At 40.7% G+C, this 20,142-nt stretch overlaps 1 protein-coding gene across 1 annotated transcript; it reads right to left on the reverse strand.

Moving 5' to 3' along the window:
- Positions 1-1,594: 1,594 nt before the first annotated feature.
- On the reverse strand, positions 1,595-18,931 carry tbc1d19 (TBC1 domain family, member 19). The gene is made up of 21 exons (XM_051375442.1): positions 18,719-18,931; positions 18,474-18,546; positions 18,268-18,313; positions 16,436-16,511; positions 16,138-16,212; positions 15,704-15,767; positions 14,685-14,731; positions 14,455-14,565; positions 14,116-14,188; positions 13,209-13,247; positions 10,212-10,324; positions 8,737-8,811; positions 8,338-8,400; positions 6,137-6,221; positions 5,811-5,855; positions 5,608-5,640; positions 5,255-5,364; positions 5,063-5,154; positions 4,011-4,126; positions 3,741-3,811; positions 1,595-2,673 (listed from the first exon to the last, which is right to left on the reverse strand). The coding sequence occupies exons 1-21, from the start codon at positions 18,884-18,886 to the stop codon at positions 2,599-2,601; spliced, it is 1,650 nt and encodes a 549-aa protein (XP_051231402.1). The 5' UTR covers positions 18,887-18,931; the 3' UTR covers positions 1,595-2,598.
- Between the last annotated feature and the right edge of the window lie 1,211 nt (positions 18,932-20,142).

A 20,142-nucleotide genomic window follows, 5' to 3' on the forward strand; every position in this document is an offset into this window, starting at 1 on the left:
GTAAATTGTGTAGAGGCTCATTTCAATATTAATTTGCTTGCTTCTGTTAAAAACAGCACTTGATATTTCCATGTCAAGGACAAAAACAAATATAAACCACAGAATTGCTAAGAATTTGTCAAAGGACCTTTAATTTAGGTACATCTGTTCAAATCAAATCAAATCGGGTTTATTTATATAGCACATTTAAAACAACCAGAGTGGACCAAAGTGATGTACAAATTAAAGTGCATGGCACATCTGTAAAATAAAATTAAAAAAAAAAACAATAAATTATATATAAATATAAAGCAATAACAAATAAGTGCACAAATGTAAAATCAGAGACAGAAGAGTAGCAAACATCTTCTTCATAAAATGTTCCCTAGAAAAATCCCTGTGACCACACTGTGTAGACAGCACTGATTAAAACAGCACATCTGTTCCATCTGTTCCAAGAGTTGGACCAGGAAGAAATCAGTGCTATAGTACAGAGTAGACCTTAATACACACTCCAGCTTTAGGTGGCCATTGCATATGGCTTTTATTGCAGTTGACCTGCCCAACTTTCTTAGTTTTCCCACAATACTTTTATTTTGCATCCATTGAGGGTTGGCGGTCTGTGGTGTGTGAAGCTCATACTGTCCTATGCATATTTGGCTTGTCTTTTATGTTGTTGCCAACTGAACTACTTGATTCTGATGAGAAATCCAAGGTTTTTATTTTGGTCAGGTGCATCTTTAAGACATGTTTTGCTTATAACCCGATTACATGTATTTCATATGTATTTAAATGCCAAACAGGAAGAAAAATTTATGTTATTATAATCTTGGATATTACATAGCCGTCTCTATGTACTGTTCAATTTGAAAATCTAGCCTCATAGTTTCATTTAATATCATCAGTTGTAAGAACAAGACTACTGCTGACTGCTGTCCAAACACTTATTAAGTTCACTGTACTCGATACGGCTCTCAGTGAGAAATCTGTCAGCGGTGGCCAACCTCAGAGCGTTGATGGACAGAAAGCACATCTCCCTGCAATGCAACACATCAGCCACCAGGAGGGACCTCTGTGTGAACTACACAGCAGGTAAAAGTTGTCTCAGGAGGAACAGAGCCCCCCCTCCTGAGACAATTGAAGGGAAGGGGGGGATAGGAGGTGTATGATAAAAGCCATGGGAGTCCTAGTAGACAGGTGGCAGATGTAGCAGGAATCAGGAGAGAGAGAGAGAGAGAGAGAGGGAGAGAGGAAAGGGAAGAACAGCATAATTCGATACGAGCCCGCAGAGGGGGCAGCAAAGAGGAAGGCAGCCAACAACGAGGGAGGACTACAGCAGATGCTACATGTAGGATTAGGGCAGTGGAGAGGGGGGGGCGCAAGATGGTGAGGTCCTTCAATGCTGCTACCTGTCACTAAATCCTGCCTTCTCTCGAAATGCCTATGGTGAGCTTCCAAATTACAGCACACCCTCTCCAAATATTTACCCTGTCACACAAACAAAGAGAAATATTCAACCAAGGAGCAGGAACGATCAGGCTGCGATGTACTGAGGTGAGAGTTGACTGAGAAGCTGGCAAACATTTCAAGGTGTTATATAATAACTCAGAGGAAGCAATTCAACAAAACTTCTTTTTATTTAAAAAAAAAAAAAAGAAAATGTTATTTGAGGTCGCAATAAACATAAAATTGTGTTGGATGAAAGACATTGGCATTGACTGACAAAGAATACTGTTATACAATAAAATACATAATAAAAAATGACTGCATTTAAATCAAAAGGTGACATACACGATTTTCTAAGCAGTAAAAAAAAAAAAACAGGCGTATACATTCAGGAATTAAATGCATAATTTAAAAATGAAAAACAAGCATAAAATGTTCATGATGAAATTAAATAAATACTGGCACTGGAGGTGCTAAATGTCCTATAAGTGTGCACTAATATGCAATGTCTTCATAAATACCATACATTATGTGCACACACAGCAGCTTCTAATCATATAAGTTACATATTAATCCAGTTTGTGTCTTTTGACTGTTTCTTTCAACACGCTGGCTAATGCCTCGCATCTCCTCATTCATCACCAACAGCATTAATAGTGTTATAACAAGCAGGAGCTACGGAGCAGGGTAAATTGCAGTGGCTAATTAACACTTCATTAGCCAAGCTTGGAGATGTTTCTGTTGTTCTCTCTCTCACGCTGTTATCGCAATACAATTACTGCTTCATGCAACTCATCACCTAACCAGCTTCTCAGCTGATCTGAGCTGCGCGTATCATCTTTCCTGCAGAGCATATGGCTTAAGGGAGGTTAGTTTAACCTTACTGGTCTGTAGGCTATACTTACATACTGTATAATATCTAATAATATGATACAGGGTATTCACTATTTATGGTGCATCCATGCTAAAGAGTTTGGCTTTTTTTTTTTTTTTGCTTGAACCAGTGCAAGATGAAGTGTGCCTGTGTAAGTTTTCCTTCATTATTTCCTAATATGTCACACGTGTTTCTAGATCGATGATTAATAGCGTTGGTTGTGGTAATGGCATTGCAAAGTGGCATTTCTGTAGTTATCCTCCAAGCGGTGCGTACGTATCTGTAGTTATCCGTGCTTCTCAGATGGCGGTGGCGAACAGAAAGATCTGGATGAGCGGTATGACCTTCAGAGTGGAAAGGTCAGCGAGGACGGCCTGCAAGTGTGTGTGTCAAACAAAACACACATAAGATTTTGTCATCTAAATCCTCACCCCTCCTGACCAAAGCAGTCTTGCCATAGCCCACCCAGCCCACGAGAAGGGCTATAAAGCACGCACCCTCCCCCCTTCTCAAGGGACATATTTCAAGATTTAAAAAAAGAACCACACAGAACGATGGGCATAATGATGATGCAGGATCCTTGGGAAGTGACAATCCTCGCTTAAGAGTACACCCACTCCCCACTCTGTCCTTTTGGGATGGGTGGGAGATTAAATTTAGGGCCCCTATCGTGTTCAGAGAGAGGGTATAATATTTCAACGCTGGGCCTGAGGTTCTAAATATAAGATAAGGAGCAGTATGTTATGATATCTCCTCTCTTTGCAGAGGCAGGTGGTAAATGAGCAAGTAAATAGTGCCGGCTAGCATCTTAGCGCAGGAGATCAGCTTGTCGCCCCTATGCGTCATATTGTAGTTTAACCCCCTCACCCTTAGGGGAAGTGAGGCGAGTCATTGCATGCTTTATACTTGGTTTCAGTCATGTGATAGTGGTATCACAGTATGGGTATATGGGTTATACCCGCACTAGGCATGCACAAGAATTATATTGCTGTAATAGTGCAACAAGAGTGACGATGTTGTACCTCCACTTCTGTACTCTACTTTTTGCACTACATTGCCGTATGCTGCTGTGTCAATAAAGGTCCATCTTATCTTATCTTATGATGCAGAAGCTCGTAGCGAACACGCTCATTTAGCTGTCAGTTGTGTGTTGCAGAAAGATGGCATCTGTTATGTCTTGTCCAACAGTCCATAGGCTTTGTGAAAATGCAAGTTTGTTCCTGTGAGTGTTGGCGGGCTGATACACAGGGCGTGGTAAAGGGTGAAGGTTCTTAAGTGTCCAGCCAGCCATTTTTTCAGACATGTGCATGCAGAAGACTGGGTTACTGGTACTGGCTGGTCACCAACGGCTATTTACAGCCTTCCAGGAGTATGTGCGGGGGGGGGGGGACTGGAATCATGGCTTCAGACACACACACACATGCACAAGTCATGCACCCACCTCAGCTGAGGCCAGTGACGTCACTTCCATCAGGTTCTCGGCGCGGAAGGCAAACACAGCTGCTGCTAAGACTGGAGGAAGAGGAGGAGCAACAGACATGGAGAAGTAACAGGAGAGAAGTAGAGGGTGGCATGTGGGGAAAGAAGAGGGGAAAACCAAAGGGGAGGAGGTTAAGATAGAGAGAGATAACAGAATGAGAATATGATAATAGTGTCCGTACAAATATCAAGGCTGTTGCTGCAGAAGTTTGCAGTCTGCAGCGACTCTTACCTGCAACCACCTCCAGTGAGTCATATCCCAGTATTCGGTCCCAGAGGAGAAGCAGCTGGTCAGTAGACAGATAGCCAGAAAAGCCCCGCACCATCCACTTAAAGGCGATACGCAACCTGGAGATAAAAACATCTGTTTGGGTAGTCGAAACATAAAAGAGGGCAACCAGAGCTAGACATCTGCAGGAAGCAAAAACGGATTCTCCTGAGAACTAATCAGGGGAATTCAGATTAAACACACACTTCTTTATTTTGTCCCCATTCTCATTTTTTAAATATAATATACAGGTGGCGTATTTGTATGTAAGAGCAACTGCATATGGTGCTACAGTGATCAAAAGGGCTTTTTTAGCCCCCATGAATAAGTTTAGTTTTTGTGACTAGGAAATTGTGATTCCGGTAATTCACCACAAGATGGCAGTAGGTCATTACAATTTAGTTTGAAAAATATTGATAGAAACAGACTCAAAAGCTTTGCCAACAGGGAGGACCAAGATGAATATATGATTTCCATGGACCTGACAGGGTCGAAATGCTGTAACAAATACAGGCATACTGAACTGTCCTCATGAAGGAAGTCTCTTAGATTTATCACGAGAGACAGGCAGATGTGCAGGAAGAACAAGTCATTCAGGATAGCAGGATCCATGGAAAGGAAAATTGTTCACAGAAACATTTCCCAACACATGAGGACATTGTTTAGTTTCACTGATACTCTGTGGACTGAATCAATCTGTTTTTTTGTAGTAAAACTTCCCTGTACAGGTTTGTGTGTAACGGCATGTTTTAAAAGTTCAGTTAAAGGACTTTCAGAAATGATGATACATGAATGAATACAACAGCAACACATCCACTATTCACCGTCACATTGTAATTTCTTTCTCTGTTGGTTCTCAGTCCCTTATATTGTTGTTAAATTAAGTAGTTACATATTTAATGTCTGTGGATGAATGGCCATTTTGAGCCTGTCATTCAATAGTGTTGGTGCCACACCTTACTGGGGAACAATAACAGGATGACAAAGACAGGTAGGATGAAGCAGTGTGTACTCACGGCTGTGCCCCAATCTGTCGTAAGTGGTAGAAGAGCTGAGGCAGGTGGGTCTGCAGCAGCCGCTCAAACTGCAGGCACAAAGACACTATACCCTGCGGGAGGCGCGAATGCATGAAGGTAGATGTGCAGATGTAAACACACAAACAGTATTTTTTCGTATCTTGACGTACGTGCGTACGTCAGTGAGCTTACCGAGGGAGAGGAGGAGATGGAGTGTAATCTGAAGAAGTAGCGGATGTACATTTCCCTGAATACACTGTACAGCTTGGATGGCTCGTTGTACAAGAAACACAAAGGTGCCACTGTGGGATAAAACACACAAATCCACACACACACACACACACACACACACACACACACACACACACACACACACACACACACACACACACACACACACACACACACACACACACACACACACACACACACACACACACACACACACACACACACACACACACACAGTTATATCTAGCTCTTGGGTGTTCCTCCTGCAAGCTTAGTGTGAGAACTGAACCTTGAGAAGTGCAAAATATACTCACCATACATTGAAAACCCGTGAAAAGGGATTACACCTGTCCAAAGGAGATTTCTCAGTCAGTGCAGTTAATACACATAACCACTTATTGTATTATAAATGTAGATAATCAACATGTATTTTAGTTTTCAGACAAAACTTGCACAGATAACCAATTCACTATATGTGATATGGTATAATTTTTATTCAGTCAACATGCAGGCTCACCGTTGGGAGGATAAACAACAGCACACTCCTCATCTCCTCCCTTTCCTGTAAGACAGAAACACAGACATCAGTAACCAAGACCTACAGCACTGTGTGTGTGTGTGTGTGTGTGTGTGTGTGTGTATGTGTGTGTGTGTGTGTGTGTGTCTGTCCCAATTACTCCTGTCACGTACGCGCGCAGGTATCTCAGCAGATACGTTGTGTAAGGTCATCTGAGTGAAGTGGCACTCATGTCAGTTCATGTGGACGTGTGTGTGTGTGTGTGTGTGTGTGTGTGTGTGTGTGTGTGTTTGTGTGTGTCCTTGGTGAATTGCACATTGTCTCACCCTGGATGTAGGATCTGGGAGGAGTGGCACTGTTGTATTTGAAGTGTTCCAAGACGGCGGTGTCTCGCGAGAAACACAGCAACACCTGGGAACAACACAGGTTTGGTTTTTAACGTGTTCACACACACACACATTTTTATGAATAAACTAAAGAATAAGTAACATATATTGGATTTAGTTTGCAGATGGTGTAATATTCTAATATTATCCTTGCCTGACGACAGGGGATAAGGGAGACCTTGACCTTGAGCGGCCTTGCTTCCTCTTGAGTAAAAATTCTATTAAAGCGAGCACACCGCACACCTGGAGCCAGCGTTTTAGGTACTGGAGCAGATAGTAACAGAGCCTCGAGTGGCTGCTTGTTTCACAAAATGACCGTATAAGTGGGAGCTCTTTCCATTACAGTCCCATTTCTGTGTCTTTTTGAGAAGCGATTTCATTTCCCAGCCACTTTAGATGAATTACATCGGGGGGGAATAATTTGTCTGGGCAAAAATGAGACCGGCAACCATTCGTACAAGACTACAGAAAATGACAGCGCATGAGGACAATAGCCTGTGTCTAGACTGCCTCCTGAATGACCTTGTCATACAGGGGGCATAAAGGAGTGTATCTGCTGGATTAGGGATGGGAATAAAGAACCATTTCTAGTCGAGAACCGGTTCCAAATTGTCCAATCCATCAGAATCGTATGCCTCCGAGATCATCAATTAACTTAATCAATGCCAGCAGGCTTTTCTGATGGTGGCCCCTTGTGCATTACAAAACAATGAAATCAAACTCATGCCGCTCATACCCACACATTCATAGTGCAGCCCGAAGCATGACTTCATTCAGTACTAGTTGCAATGTCTGTAAAATGATCATTTCAAGGAAGGGTGGAAACATTAGCAATATGCTGAAACATCTTTCAATGCAACGTGGGCTAAAATTCCAGGAAGGCCATATATTTGACACTCACAAGTGCCTCTGCTTCCCAAATATAGTATGTGTTAGTGTCACATGAGCAGACTTCGCGGATCTTTTCATTAACTGGGAAAACCTAAATGAAAACGAATGCCGTACAAATATGATTTCATTTCTGGGTACAGAAAAACAGGGTGGTCTACCGTCGTATTTTGCTCTGTTCGTGATTGGTATTCATGTATACTGGGAGGTATTAGGACGGAGTTTAATAAATGTTGAATGAATGATGAAAGTGGCTTGTATATGTATATGCTCAGTATATGTTTTATCTCCTTAATTTAGGTTAAAAGACCAGAAAGGCATTTTATTTAGTATAAACTCAGTCTAATCAGATGGGGACATTTTAATAAACCATAAATGAACACATTGTAAACAGTGACAGTGCGACTTCTCTTCTAACATTTCTAGGGAATTGCACGTCTTAAATGTTCTTAAGAACTTCCCATACTTTCCCCTTACTCAACTTCTCCAGATTGTAACAACACCTGTGTAAATCCACGCTCACCCTGCAATGAGTAGATTCTTTCACTGCCTAGTGAGTTTACCATCGGCCAATATTGACAGTGATACTGGAGCTTTGTTCTTGCTACACTTGTGTACCCATTGGTTAGCCACCAAGGAGAATGACATGTTAACAGCTGCTGAATAAACCGGTTGCCGAGTATATATGCACGTTTATCAGAGGAGAACCAAGGGCAAACAGAGCAGTGACTACCAGAGGCTAATGAATAAAGAGGAATGCTGTCATACAGTAACTGTCCTTACAGTGGACGGACACATGTTTTAATGTTTGGGGTAGCCAGAATAAATAATTCTCTTAATTTTGAACAGCAGGGATTGTATTGAGTATTTGTAGGAGTGCATGTAACCAAGTTGATATGCTGACTTCATAAATAGAGGTGATAACAAGCTATTACCCTTATGAAAAACTCACCTGGGAAAAGTTGATGTAACATATTTCAAAGTATCAATTAGAATTAAGCAATATTTTAATCAAAATGTGATGACAGGTTTGGGGAGGTTTACTTAAACTGCCAAAGTCAAGTTTGAAAGGCCCAGTGTGTAACATTCAGGGGGATCTATTGGCAGAAATGGAATATAATATTCATAACTATGTTTTTATTTGTTTTTAATCCTCTGAAAATAAGAAACAAACCTGATATTGGAAAGCAAGTTTTCAGGGGCTTTAACCAAGAGTACTGGTCTGAGCTGAACTGTGAGAGAGTAGACTCTACCTGATAGAGGAAATCTTCAAACACAAAGTAGTAGTCGTCATTACTGGCGGTGAGCTTCACATCCTGGTGGGCAAGACATTTGGAATTACATTTTTTATCTTAAATAACAAAAGGAAAACAGCAAATGTTGCAGCTTTTAAATAATTATTCGTATAAGAAAAGAAAAACATTTTGAAAACAGAAGTTCTATAACTACTATATGTATATACAGAGATTGTGTGAACCCTATCAGAAAATATTCTCATAAAACAACATTGATATCAAAGTTTATGTTACGCAAGACAAATGTTTTGATGATGATACCAGAAAACCAAAGTTAGCAATAGTTGTTATTAATTTACTGTAACATCTTGGCTATGTAGCTTTATATTTGTCAACAGTGAGTATAGTGGAGTGTACCTTATAGATAAGGTTGTCCACCAGCAGGTCATGTTGTATGACTCCGGCCATTAGCTGTTCATAATGCATCACGTCCTGAAAGGGCAGAGATCCAACCTGTTTTACCTGTTCAATAACTTAAAAATTATATCCAGAATCCAGTCTGTGTGGTGTTATTGACATAATGTTTGCTTAAGTTGGTGTTAATCCTATAATGCAAGTTCCAGTTCCCCCTCTTTACAGATGCTACTAAATCGACTTCATGCATTCTGACGGCGATGACAGGAGTATTAAACCAAGCTTAATGAATAGGTATCGTGTTTCCGACCACATGGTTAAACTCAAACGTGTCTCCGGTTTGAGACGGGTTATCACAAATGAACAAAAGAACAGGCAACAGAGTGGACGGAGCGATAAAAATGTCCTCTATGACAGTTGTGAAGTGCCCTGGCAATGATCAGCGCTGCGGATGTGAGGAGAACAGAAACAGAGATGGTCATTTTGACAGCTGAGGTAGAACACTGAAACCACTGTGGTGGTATGGACAGCATCAGTGGAAGAGATTTAAAATAAGTTCTCCTTAAAATTGATCTTAGGGAAATTAGGGTCATTGCGGTAGACTATTGCTGCATCTGTAATGAATAAAATCGACCTAAAATGAGGCATGATGGCAGACAAATGTGACACCACCCTCACTCAGATTCACATGATTTCTTCAGAGAAGACTTGTGTTGGATGAACAGACAAAGAACCCTCACGTTAGGTTTTTTGGTGTTTGTAAAGCTTGATAAAAAAAAAACAGACAATGCACATACCGTCCTGAGCCAATTGACTGTTTAATGTGTTTGCCCTTGTGCTGTCCAGAGCCACGCTAACACTCTCCAGACCTCAGTCAGGTCCCTGTAACTCTCCCTCAGAAAATCAATCTTCCCATCACAAGCATTGTTTTATCGACTTGGCCTCAAGAGGAGGCTCTGGACTCCAGCGTTTACACAGCACTTTGCCACACAGGCAGGCAGCTGCTCTGTTTGGGCTAACTGTGCTAAATCGCCAGCATTTGATTATCTTAGCATTTGTACACATGGGACAAGCCACAGTGAGCTAAGATAAACAGGGCAGGGGATAATACGCAGATTATGTAGAAGTTGTAGGTCAGTTGGTGTCCCGTATGTTGGTTTATTACCGTAGGGTGTAAATCCCCAGATAAAAAATGAACAGTGCAATAGAATTCTCCGCTGAAACAAATAAACAAGAGGCCCAAAGACGACCCAACCATAAATTGTGAAATTTCTGCAGTTGGAAATTGCAGTAATTGTAAACATGCAGTCTGGGAATCACTGCAGCTGTGTGTGCACGGCTGCTTTATAACAAACACTGACAGTCGGCCCCAGGGTGCAACTCAGCTGTGTGTTTGCGTGTGTGTGTGTGTGTGTGTGTGTGTGTGTGTGTGTGTGTGTGTGTGTGTGTGTGTGTGTGTGTGTGTATGAATGTAGAACCTGTGGCTGGTTCGTAGAGTTAAGGATGAGGGCCCACAGGTCTGCTCGTAGCCCAGTGGGACAGCCCTGCCTGCTGTACTGCTGCGCTGCCGCACTGTCCTGCTCCACGACAACTAGACATATTAAAAAAAAAAGAAAGTTGGATGCAAAAGAGAACAATTGAAGGCGGGTGCAGGAGACAGAAAGATCAATTAGGAGTATGGAGTTGGAGCCAGGATTAGCTTAGTTTAGCACTATTTCTTGGCCGGGAGCAGTTATTTTGTGGAGTTTCTGTTGCCAGGCAACCTTGCGATGGCAAAAAGACTCCAAGAAGTAATGCCAACAAATACTTCAGCACAAACCTTGCCTTGTAAAACCACCACTTGTGCAAACAAACAGGACATAACATATTGAGTTATGACTGTTAGAGCTGCTGGTAGGTGGATTTTGTTACCTGTGGACGGACCCAGGCAAGTTGTTTCGCTCGGCTAACCGCCTTTTGGCTGCAACTTGATATTTAACTGATACACACGAAAGTGGTAACAATCTTCTCATTCTGAACTATTCCTTGTCATCATTTATCAAGCACAAATGGTAAAAACTCAGCACCTGATGATTTGCTGCTTTTCTCAATGTTGCATACAAGCCAAAGTCTTTGAAATTAAATATTTTTGAAAGAAGAAATGACAACGCATCAAAAGCTGAATTGATAAGCAAAAAAACACATCATTGTTCAATTCAATACACTCATGGGTTCTGCCACTACAGTCTTGCTTACAACGGCTAATGTTGGCAAAAGATAACTAGATTTTGTCGCATAACTGACTTTACACCTCTTCTCTACTTGTGCTACTCTTACAGTATATTTTTAACATTTTGCACGATACCATAATTGTCACTTGTGGCCACCGTCTAGCAAAAGTTACATGGTCTCAATTTTAAAGCTAAAAATGAAAGACTGGAAGACTCTTGAAGTTTGACTTGCCAAACAAGAATACATCTGAGCAGCAAGAATCAATAGAAAGCCTCCTGATTTGCTCGCAGAATGACATAATGTCTATAAACAGTGAAGTCATCCAAAATGTTACAGAGGCAACTGAATCAGCTGGGAAAATCAACACCTGCATGTCTTGAATGGCTGCACGACAACAAGCAGGCAGTTCAACTCTGTGTGTTAAGAGGTTTGTTTTTTCCAAGAAAACTTGGAAAGCATGACATTAGGACAAAAACAAAAACATATATTTGAATGGGGACTACAAAACCACCACAAATATGTCAATTAAAAATCATAACACTAAAAGAGTGGGCAGGCTGCAGCATAGCGTCATTTCGTGGCTTCGCTCAAACGTACACACAGGTTCACAATTTCATTCTATCTCTCTGAAAATGTATAAACAATAAAAAAAAATTATAACACAGACATTCCCATAACGGTGATTAGTTATTACATAACTTTCATAAAAACACTCAGGCACATGCTGGAAACACATGTCCATTCTATCCTAAATCTCTGTTGTGACAGTAGCCAAAAACACACTGCCCTTGACTTAAGGTGCTGGCCAGTCATAACATAAACGAACACACTCCTCGGCTCTTAAATTTCCTATTTGAGTGCTCTTAACACTTGGTCTGGAATACAGCTCGCAGCTCGGCAGCCAGCACACAGCCAACCGAGGGTAAAATAGTGGAACAGGGCCTCGTGGCTGTGTATATAAAATACAGCTTGTGTTTTTAAGCTTCTTGTCGATTGATGTCTGATTGGTGTCCATAATAAGGTCGCCGTTTACACTGGGTTCATAGCAGAGCAATGAGAAAAGAGTTGAAGTGTCTCTCATGCCGGTTAAGGCACCTGACAGGGTAAAGAGGAGGACTCACGGGCGCTGACTTTGGGGATTTTCTGTGCATATATGGTGGTCAGTGAGTCAAATATATTTCTTAATACACTGACTTCATGCACATATATACACTCCATATACTATATAAACTTTGGATTACTTTTTCACGCCACCTCCGCAAGGTGGTCTAAACCTACAAATAAACAAATCATATATATTTTAGTAAAGAAAGAAAGAAAAGAAAGAAAACCCACCCTCCTTGCCATTTCACGAAAATTAGAAGTTCATCTTTTCACACGCATTAATATGGCATATCATGACTGTCTCTCCACATATCAAGATGTGGTATCTTACATCAAAGATATCACCAAATGATGCACCAGCAGCTCTAATATTTCCCCTTTAGTATTGTTTACAGATGCAATTGATAATTCAGTGACTAATACATTATGAAGGGAGGACAACACATTGGTTAATGGATAGAGTAAGTGGTAGTACCCGTCTTGTGATGAGGATTTTTTTTGGTGGCGGTTAATCCGGCAAAGCAAATCCTTTTTGATGGTTTAATAAATTAATAGAAGAATCATCATTCAGCAATACAATGTTTGGAAGACAATATTAGATAATCTGTTGATCACTTGGCTCCAAAAACTGGAGTACAAAAAAAAAAACACGTGTACATATGTATCAATGGGATCTTTTTTACTTTTTATAGCAGTACCTAAAGTATTGGCCCCTCTTTCAGCTTTTTTAAAAAACAGATAGTTATAATTAGATGTTTTGGATTCTCCAGAAAAAAAAGAGTTTAATGTTAAAATAAAACCTCTCTAATGGTCTAAATTAAGTAATACTAAGTTAATATAAAACACTAAACTACATAACAGAAGATAAACAGACAAGGTTCCTCTACTTAATATCAAGTTCAAGGGAGTAAATACTGACTCAATCAGTATTAATAATGATGACTAATGAATAATGAATGATGAGTAATGAGACTCCAACAAGCCTCTGGTTGCTGCTTTTTGTTCTAAGTTGCTTGGACCTTACTTGATTTACATCTATTTGTAGAGAAATGTCCCACAATTGTGCATTTAAATACCTCAATTAAAGAATTAGAATGACAAAAAAAACATTTACAGAAAGAAATGTCACATAAAAACAACTTAAAACCACAAATACTAACCTTTTTTCCCGATTTGAACATACTCATTTTCAAACAAATCTGTGCAGGGATAAAAAAAAAAAGACAGAAAGAGAGAGAGACGCGTCAATAAGGGTCTGCTAGTGGCACAGTTTTTCAAACTAATGTTATCTCTTTGATTTACAAACACAGAGATGGTGGATACGATTCTATTTAAAGCCTAAACACCAGACTGTAACAATGTCAATATCTGGACTTAACAGAGATATTGTTTGAGAAAACCCAGGCAGCCATGTGGCACAGGAGAGGAACACAAGCTGATATGAGGCCGGAGTGGTATACACACCATTTAACCCCAGTGTTCATTAGGTAAACACATTTATTTCAGAGTATTACCAATTCATTACGGCTAGAATAAAAAATGTGTTTAGGTCTATTCAAAAGCTGCTTATGTTATAATATATATCGTATATTATATGTTCTATATTTAATAGTCGATGAGTCAATAGTAAAAAGTCATTTAAGCTGCCAAATGTCAAAACCACTATTCCAACAGGCAATGATTCAGCTATGACTCAGTACCCTGCATGCTACGTGTCATGGTGACAGGATGCAGAAACCACTGAACAAAGGACTAGTTTAACATTTTAGGAAAGATGGCCAATGTTTTTCTTGCCAAGAGTTCTAGATCAATACCCCTATCATGTCTGTCCAAACAAAGAAGATACAACATGTTAATTAGTGAGCTTCAGAGGTGCTGCTAGGATGATTCTGTTACCTTTGGACAGAGCCAGGCTTGCTGTTTTCCCCTTAATTCCAGTCTTTATGCTAAGCTAAGATAAGCTAACCAGTTGCTGGCTCTAGCTTATTGTAGCTGATTTCCCAAAATATCCAACTATTCCTTTAACTACTATGGTGCATGAGATGTATGTGAACTTTTGGTAAATACCTGGATGGATGTGTGCATGGTCATCAATCCCCAACTGCCCACTGGTCAGGTTCAGCTCTGAGTAGGCCCTTCTCTGAGAGTTAAAAAAAACACATACATAGATTTAAAAGTTCCTGTGCCAGCTGACTAGGCTGTACTGTTATATGCATTGAACTTACTAGGGCACTGAGGGACAAAACACCTACACACACCCACACACCCACACACACACCCACACCCACACACCACACACACACACACACACACACACACACACACACACACACACACACACACACACACACACACACACACACACACGAGTAATCACAATGAATATCCATCCAATTGGATCCCTACCAGTTGTGGGATGTCCCTGACATTGAGGGGGACCTGGATGAGACCCCAGTGGCTCTTGATGCTGACGTCCTCGCTGCTATCATGATTTGGGTTCCGCAAGCCGATTAACACCTGTGTGGAAAGCGGTAATATGGTATAATCTAATCATTTCTTTCTTACTTAAAATTCCAGCTCATCTTTAAGTGGAATAAAATAAACTTAATACTCTAAGCTGCAAGAAATCTGCTTACCTCCAGAAAGTCTTTAGGGGCGTAGACAGGCCTAAAGCGACTTAAATCTGCAGACACAGAGACATTACTGGACCTCTAAAATACATAAGCTGATAGTACCACTTACAAGAGCACACTTTGTAAGTGGTACTTCCAGCTGCTTCATGTACACAATGTTTACACATGCAATTTCAGAACAGCTTTAACAGCTGTAAATCCTAGACTATACAAATGAATCCAACCATACAGTCCATTTAATCAACCTGAACTTGAATGTACTCCGTCTGTGACACACGCACAGACGGAAGCTGCCCCCTTTCTACAGAAGTCAAAAGAACAGCATAGGGCCGCTTTAAGTGGGACTTCCATCCACTGTCTTTGTAGCGCGGCAGTAAATTCAAGTGCTGTGTCAACCCCAGAACGAGGGCACATTAAGGTTGGGACGGAAGGAGGGGTGCTGTGCGTTATCGCAGCTCCGTCCAAGGAGTCTGGACAGCTTCTATATTCCCAGTCCAAAGTGTTTATAGCCGGGGGACGGCACATCCTAAATGTTATTATACGCCACTGAGCTGTGATAGCATTGTTAGGACACCAGGTTAACGTGTTCTTGTAAATGTACTGGCTTGAGGTGCAAAGGGTTGGTTCATTGAGAGCCAACGACTGAGGTTTTCATAAGTGAGTAATAATTAGCAATGTGGCTCTGGGCAGCTCAAGTTGTCAGGTGTGTCCAAGGCCGTATTTTGGATCTTTCAGACCTAATATTCCCAAGCAACTATCTGTAAAGAAAGAAAACCAGGAACTACATCTGGAAACAACACTTAATACTTTTCAGATGTTTCCCAGTCAAGCCCTGGTCCTTACGAAAACCTTCCCTGGATAAATACCAGTTAAAAGGCAAACATGGAAGCGGTAGATCTGGTTCAGAGATGTGTTAAGCTGATGTAAAATGACCGATGCACGAGCACACAGATACATCAACACTAATCTTTCATAAAAGGCAGACTGCTCAGGGGCCAAACCCCTGGGTAATGTCTCGAGACCTGGTTCATCCGTGCCCATCTCGTTCCATTTGTTGGTGAGCTCCTTCTGCTCCACTGCGGGCCTCTGTGGAGTGGGTGTAAAGAGAGAATTTCAACAAACAAACGCCATACAGCCAAAACAGAATAAATCTCGACAATGTCACATTGGAAATGAGGTTCTTTGATCGTAGATTGGCATTCACTGCCTGCTTATTCTCAGTCTACAGCTTCATAGCTACGACTCTCTGAACAGGGCTGCACTAGCTCTTGGCTATTGTCAAACTTAGCCATAATAATGATAAGATGCACCATGCGCATAAATATGCTAAAACAATACCACAATATGACCAAAATGCAATGTTTTGAAGGCCTTTACACGGATGTTGCCAGAGAACCTGAATTAAGAGCGTTTGTAATTCTACTATGTTGGTTATGATTGACAATATTTTAGCTACCATGCGAGCCAGAGGCACTTCAAGCTCTGTACTCATGCTGTTCAGGCTTTTGAGGACGCGCTTCTCCCAGCTGGCCTGTGTAAGAGAGCACAAACACACACACACACAAACACACACATGCACACACACACACACACACAAACATTTGGCTTCAGACACCGTGTTACAAATACCTAGGCGATAATGAGAAGAATCAGGGGTCTCTGAATTACGGCTAGCAAAAAAAAAAAGACAAAGCGCCAGAGAGGTAGATGAGGAACGAGCGAGGAGTGACGGAGATAAGAGCTGACAGACTGACCTGTGCCTTGCGCATGTAGGCCAGCGGCTCTTTGAGATGCTCTGGAGGAGCCGAGGGATGGCTTGGGGGCAGCTGGCTAGAATAAGCAAACACAAGAGCGGGGGGGAATGGGCGAGGAGCGTTACAGTACATAAGAAGAAGAAGAAGGGTTGATCGAGTACAGTAAATACATCAGAAAAAGCTGCTGTGTTTTCAACCAAAACGCTGACAGCTCTGAGGGACTGAAGCCACTATGAACACAAACAACACATTTCTCACAAAGGGCTGCGTTAAAGTTCTCGAGAGAAGTAAGCTGTCAAACAAAAGGCTAATAAAAATTTGAGATTTTTTCTATAAAAACAGGCGGTCGGCCACCATTATTGTACGTGCATGTGGTGCTCAGATGAGTCAGAACGCATCTAAACCAGATTCAGTAATTGTCTCATGTCTTTTCCCCACTAGGCACTAGGCACGCTCAGGGCATATTGAATGACTCAAGGTCTCAGTGCGTTAAACAATGGTCAGCCTAATCTAAACACCTATAAGAGCACATAGGGCTGACTAATGGCCGTGGAGGCATTAGTCAATGTTATATGTCATCCTTTAAAAGCAAAGCATTAAGTGTCCCATGTTTCAGTCTGAGCCTCGAGAGAGCAGGGACGGTATGTTACCCTCAAAGGTAAGAGAGTGCAGTCGAGAAACACTTTTCAAAGCTGTTTATTGAAGTTTAAAGAGTTTTCAAGCCATTGAGCTGTTTGATTTTAATAGAGATTATTAAAGAGAACCAGAAGGAAACATAAATCTGAATTATTGGGGAGTAATTTTCCACACTTGAAGTTAACCACCATGTAATAATCACTCGATAGCCTCAATTTCTGTGGGGAGTTTTGTTTTTGTAAAAATAACAAAAATAAACATATGAAACAAAACTTTAAAATGTTTTATAAAAATCTGTATATCACTCACAGGGCCTGATAACTCTTAATATGAGTGTATATAAATGTGTGTTGCTTTAGACCAAACAATAATAAAAGGACCAAGAGAGGAGAAGTGTTTATCGTTGCTGCAGGGACATAATGATGTGCAGTTAAGTGTCGAACTGATGAATCTTTACGCCACTCTTTTTCTATTAGTCCGCAACTGTATGATTCAAGCTAAAAACGTGGGTGTGTTCTTAAATCCCAAACTATTCTGAGGTGCTTAAAGGTGTTACAGACACTTCAACCCTCCAGCAGTAGAATGGGTGAAACAGTCTATTTGCTTCATATCTAACAGAGTAGCCACTCCAATGAGGGACAATTTACACTTGACAATCTTACCCACGTAGAAAAATATGTCTGGCCCATACACTTGTAAGTGGTTTACAAGTTTTCGGTGCACAGGCCCAGCTGATTTCCCTCATTATCTCTTTTTCTACTATATGCAGTGCTCATAAAAAGGGAGGAGAGTCACTTGGCTGAGATATGGCTACATAAATGACAACCAGATCCATCTGTGGACTGTAATTCATCGCTGTATTTGGGCCAACTGAAAGTGGGCTAAGACCAAATTTTGCTATGCGGGTATGGTATCCTGAAATCTGCCGGGGAAATTCCTGAGATTATTCAAAGATCTAACTGCGTATTTTGACTGTCTACATTAATTAAACATTGATAATTTCATGCATCGTATTTGCAAATGTGATGAGGTTCAACTACAAACCACAGAAATGACATTGACTCCTAATAGGTGTCAGTGTGTGTGTGTGTGTGTATACAGGTCATTGGGTGTCAGTGTGTGTGTGTGTGTGTGTGTGTGTGTATACAGGTCTGTTTGCTGTGTTTGTTGCTTCACACACACTGAATATAACTTACACATGCAGTTCTCTGTACACTGCATTCTGTAGCTTTCGTTCCCAGCCTGTAAAATATTAAAATAAGTTATTATCACCACACAGAAAGATACATTTATAGTTTTTTTTATAACAGTAAGCAGTGAGTTTGTGGAAATGTGTGTGTGTGTGTGTGTGTGTGTGTGTGTGTGTGTGTGTGTGTGTGTGTGTGTGTGTGTGTGTCCCTACCTGATGTTTTGAGAAAACTGCGCACGTCCTCTTTAAGGGACTCTAATTTAATCTCAGGCTGATGTAAACACTCCTAAGGGAAGAATTAAATAAAGTTTTTCTTTGTACAAATGAAGTAGCTGTTGTGCTGTATTCTTACACTGAGACGAACTAAGGAAGTTACAAATTCAACAGTTTACGACACTCTGAGATTGACAGCAGCCCGCTCCGCATCGTTAGCCACATGCTAACAAACCCTTACTCACTTTGGCTTGTCTCTCTATCTGGGAGTGTAAATGGCTTCCCTTCAGCCGCTGGACTATCTGAGCGATGGTCAGAGATAACTCGGTGCCGTCGTCCATCCTCTTCATCGGAGCTCGGTTCGCTCTGCGTCTGAAACGGCGCGGTTTTGATGTGCGGGACGGTGGTAGCATCCGCCGCTGCGGCAGCCGCCCCCTGCAGAGGTTACTTAGCAACTGAGGAGGGTCGGCGCGCGGTGCTGGGGGGAAACATGAGACAGCGGATTTTGGTTCCGGGATGAAAATGTTTGTTCCGACAGGATATCAGAGCTTTATCAGCAGTGATGGGCAGTAAGGCTTTACTACTAATAACATTACTTTACCCAGTAACTACTAGTGTAACTAATTACTAATACATTTTAGTAATAATATATTAATTTAAATGTAATTTAATGTAATGTAATTTACTTTATTTAAAAGTAATTACTTACAACTTTAGTTTTAATGAAATCCAACAATCCAGTTATAATCCTTGGTTTCATTTTTGTAACTGTGGAGGAAATAACCAATTTTGTGGGGTGAAACAGAGAAGGAATATATTAGTGTAACTAATTACTGTTGGCAGAGAGTAATAAGTAAAGTAATAACATTACTTTTGAAAAGAGTAACGAACATAAGTAATGAGTGATAAATTACATTTTTTGAGTAACTAGCCCAATATTGATTATGAAAGGGTGATGAATTTAGAAGTATTAGGAAAAACTGGTTATCTTTATTCTTTTATTTCCACACGTTAAACATGGCGCCTAAATGATGAATGCAAGAAAAGTGGTGTGGTATTCAGGCACAGCTTAAGCTCAGGTTTGAGGTGTTTGTGCTTTACTTATGTGAAGAGAGAAATATTGTACTTATTGCTAAGTAACATTTCCATCATTTTCATGTGATCTGATTATATAAATATATATAATGTAATGCGTTGTTACACATTAACCTACACAGCATTAGTTCATATATCTCCTCTTCAACCAGCTCGGCTTACAACACTGAAATGTTATAGGAGAAAGGTTGCTTACACATGAATAATATACAGTCATAGAACAGGGGTCAGTGTAATGGCAAATAGATATTTTTACCTTTCATTCTCTCAGTACATTTTGCTGATAACACTTCTGTCCTTTTAGAAGTGAGATTTTGAATGCAGGACTTTTAATTGTAATAGAGTATTTTTACATTCTAGAGTAAATACTTCTTCCACCACTGATACATTTTCATAATGGCACATGTGACAGGCTGCCATGCCTTGTCTTTGAGATTCTGGCTTGTCTAAATCCACCCAAAAATCTGTGTAAGTTAATGTCTAACCACATTTTCTCTTAACACTGAGGACAATATTAGATCAACAACTGAGTTTGTGACTGTAGTGCAAGTTAGTGGGCTCCTGGGCCTATTAG

The sequence above is a fragment of the Dicentrarchus labrax genome, unplaced genomic scaffold (assembly GCF_905237075.1).
Source record: "Dicentrarchus labrax unplaced genomic scaffold, dlabrax2021, whole genome shotgun sequence".
Taxonomy (NCBI): domain Eukaryota; kingdom Metazoa; phylum Chordata; class Actinopteri; family Moronidae; genus Dicentrarchus; species Dicentrarchus labrax.